The sequence below is a fragment of the Austrofundulus limnaeus genome, unplaced genomic scaffold (genome assembly GCF_001266775.1).
Source record: "Austrofundulus limnaeus strain Quisiro unplaced genomic scaffold, Austrofundulus_limnaeus-1.0 Scaffold52, whole genome shotgun sequence".
Lineage (NCBI taxonomy): Eukaryota > Metazoa > Chordata > Actinopteri > Cyprinodontiformes > Rivulidae > Austrofundulus > Austrofundulus limnaeus.
Window position 1 is genome coordinate 2,297,287 of NW_013952454.1, and position 2,495 is coordinate 2,299,781.

Sequence of the window (2,495 nt, forward strand, 5' to 3'; positions counted from 1 at the left end):
CACACACACACACACACACACACACACACACACACACACACACACACACACACACACACAAACAATACAGACCCCTAGTGATATTCAGAAACAAAGGAAACTGAACCCCTCCCAGCCTGCATTTTCCTGAAGAGACTTCCTGTCCACCTGCTAGAACAATTCAGGGCAATGACTCACGACTCGAACGCAGCACAAAGAAAAAAAGGACAACAGCTTCAAACTCGAGGAATGTCAACAAGCATTTATCAATCTTTGCTACCAGATTATATGCAACATTTACTTTCTCAGACATGCCCTCGTGCACAGAGAGCAGTGTTTCTCACAATAAGTAGGAGTTTCCTCATGCAAGACTTCATTTCTACAACAGAAAAGTTGCCACGTTGAAGCAGAATAATGTCATTGTGTCAAATCTAACGTTCAGAAACCCATGTGAGGAACTGAAATCTTCTGCAGTCCTCGAATGTGTAGCTCAAGTGGTGAGGGGTGAGAACTGTCTCATGGATAAAATAAGTGCAATGGCCACTAGAAACCGCCTAAGTTGTGTGTTTTAATGTACCGGTAAATGTGAATTTGGTAACAAATTTGGAATATTTAAGAAACTTATACCTGATTTATGTTCTAATACAAACATTAGTAAAATTTAGAGTGAGTTTTTGTTACAATACAAAAACATTTTGTAATAATTAACAACTATCAGACATCTATCATAAATCAGAATAATCCACAGTTCAGTAAAACTAACTGATAAAACATTGATCACAGTATTTATTGTCACCCTGCTCTCTTTACCCTAAACCAGATCAACTCAGATGTGTTTCATTTGTACAAAGGATGTCCAAATCCTAGACCTCAAAAGTTGCTCTCCTGCAGTTTTGTTTCTCTGCTCCAACACAACTGATTCAGTCACTGAATTACCTGTTCAAGTTCTGCAGAAGCCTTTTAACTCCTTCATTCAAATCAAGTGTGTGTGAGCAGAGAAACAAAAAAACCTGCAGGATAGCATCCCTCGAGGACCAGGATTGGATGCCCCTGGAGCTTGCAGTTGWGGAAAACAAGAAGAAGCCATCTTCAGTTTCTTTTAGCATGTTTTTGTAAAGAAAAAGGAAATTATTTTATGTTAAAGTGTAAAACATTCAACTACCTGTGACACTATTTAACTATTCTGAGCTGACCTCTTTATTCCAGAATCATACCATCTTGTATGAAACTCAATTAGACAAAAAAAAACTGAGGATTTTTTTAATCAAAAAAGAAAAAGGACAGTAAATATGGTACCTATATTTACAGTTTCTAATGTTCGGTGTGCTGATGATTCAATCCATGATCACATTTTGAACTGAGAAAGCCTGGATGTGAAGYGAAACATCTTGTTCATAATCAATGTTGTGCTTGCTTAATAATATGATCAATTCATAAACAAGTGGAAAATAATGTTTGTCTTTCACTAAAACAATCCCTGTCATTTGTTAGACAAACAATGCTCAAAGTGAGTGAAGAAATTGAATATTTTAGTAAGCATCTAACCCTTAGAAACTATTTGTAAATCCCTACATTTCTATTTAAAAGATCTCTGAACAAATGCTGACTCCATACCTTGGTTTAATCAGGAAAAACTTACTGTTTTTACYCAATACTGACATCCTGAATTATCTCTGCTTATTAGTAAAGATGTATTGAAATGTAAACCACCAATAAGAAGCTAACGCTAATTATTATATGCGTGCATTTCGCATATAAATCTTAATAAAGACTTTTTTCAACTTAAATTATAGCTGTTAAATATAAAAGCAGTCCAGTAGCATAAAAGTTTCAGCCTAGTTGTTTACAAACGTTAGCTTCGTAAACTTAGCATCGAAAGAAAGGCTAAAAAAATTACAACAAATCGAAAACACGTAACGTAATGTGCATAAAAAACATATAAAAACACCACACACATCTTCTGAACTTTAGAAAGTGTCAAAAGTCCTACAAAATACCTTGCTCCGTTTATGCTAAAGTTAGCCGCAAAGCTAAGTCTGTGTTAGCGTTACGGACGAATAATGATTATTTTTAAAAGTTTATCCTGAACTAAACTATCCCAGGAATGAAACTTACGTGAAGCTTTTTATCTCTCAGTGCTTTTAGCCTCTCCTTTCTCTTCAGAGCCTGCTCCTGAAGCGAACCAGAATTTTTTGGCTCCATGTTTATTCTGCACACGTCGCTCGAGTCTTTCTACAATCGATTAACCGTCCTGACGGAAGTCGACTGTCGAGCGCATCGATTGCCTCGTCGTGCAATTTTAGTGTTCCTGTGATATTCATCATAGTTTTGATGACATGTTTTTACTGGCAAATAGTTTGCAAAAGTTTAAAAAAAATCTTACACGTATAATTTAATTATTGCTCCTTATTGTATTGAAATGATCCATACATTATGCTGATTGAGCTGACTGCATTCATATTAACAGAACCTGACCTCAAGTTCTGTTTATAGGTCATTCTCATGGTAACAGCTAC

At 35.9% G+C, this 2,495-nt stretch overlaps 1 protein-coding gene across 1 annotated transcript in view; it reads right to left on the reverse strand.

Moving 5' to 3' along the window:
* Nucleotides 1-2,213, reverse strand: part of ccdc12 (coiled-coil domain containing 12) — a 9,851-nt gene extending 7,638 nt beyond the window's left edge. Inside the window, exon 1 of the mRNA XM_014008791.1 lies at nucleotides 2,095-2,213. Coding sequence (XP_013864245.1) covers nucleotides 2,095-2,181 — 87 coding nt within the window. The 5' untranslated portion in view covers nucleotides 2,182-2,213. The remainder of the gene's footprint in view (nucleotides 1-2,094) is intronic.
* Nucleotides 2,214-2,495: the final 282 nt, after the last annotated feature.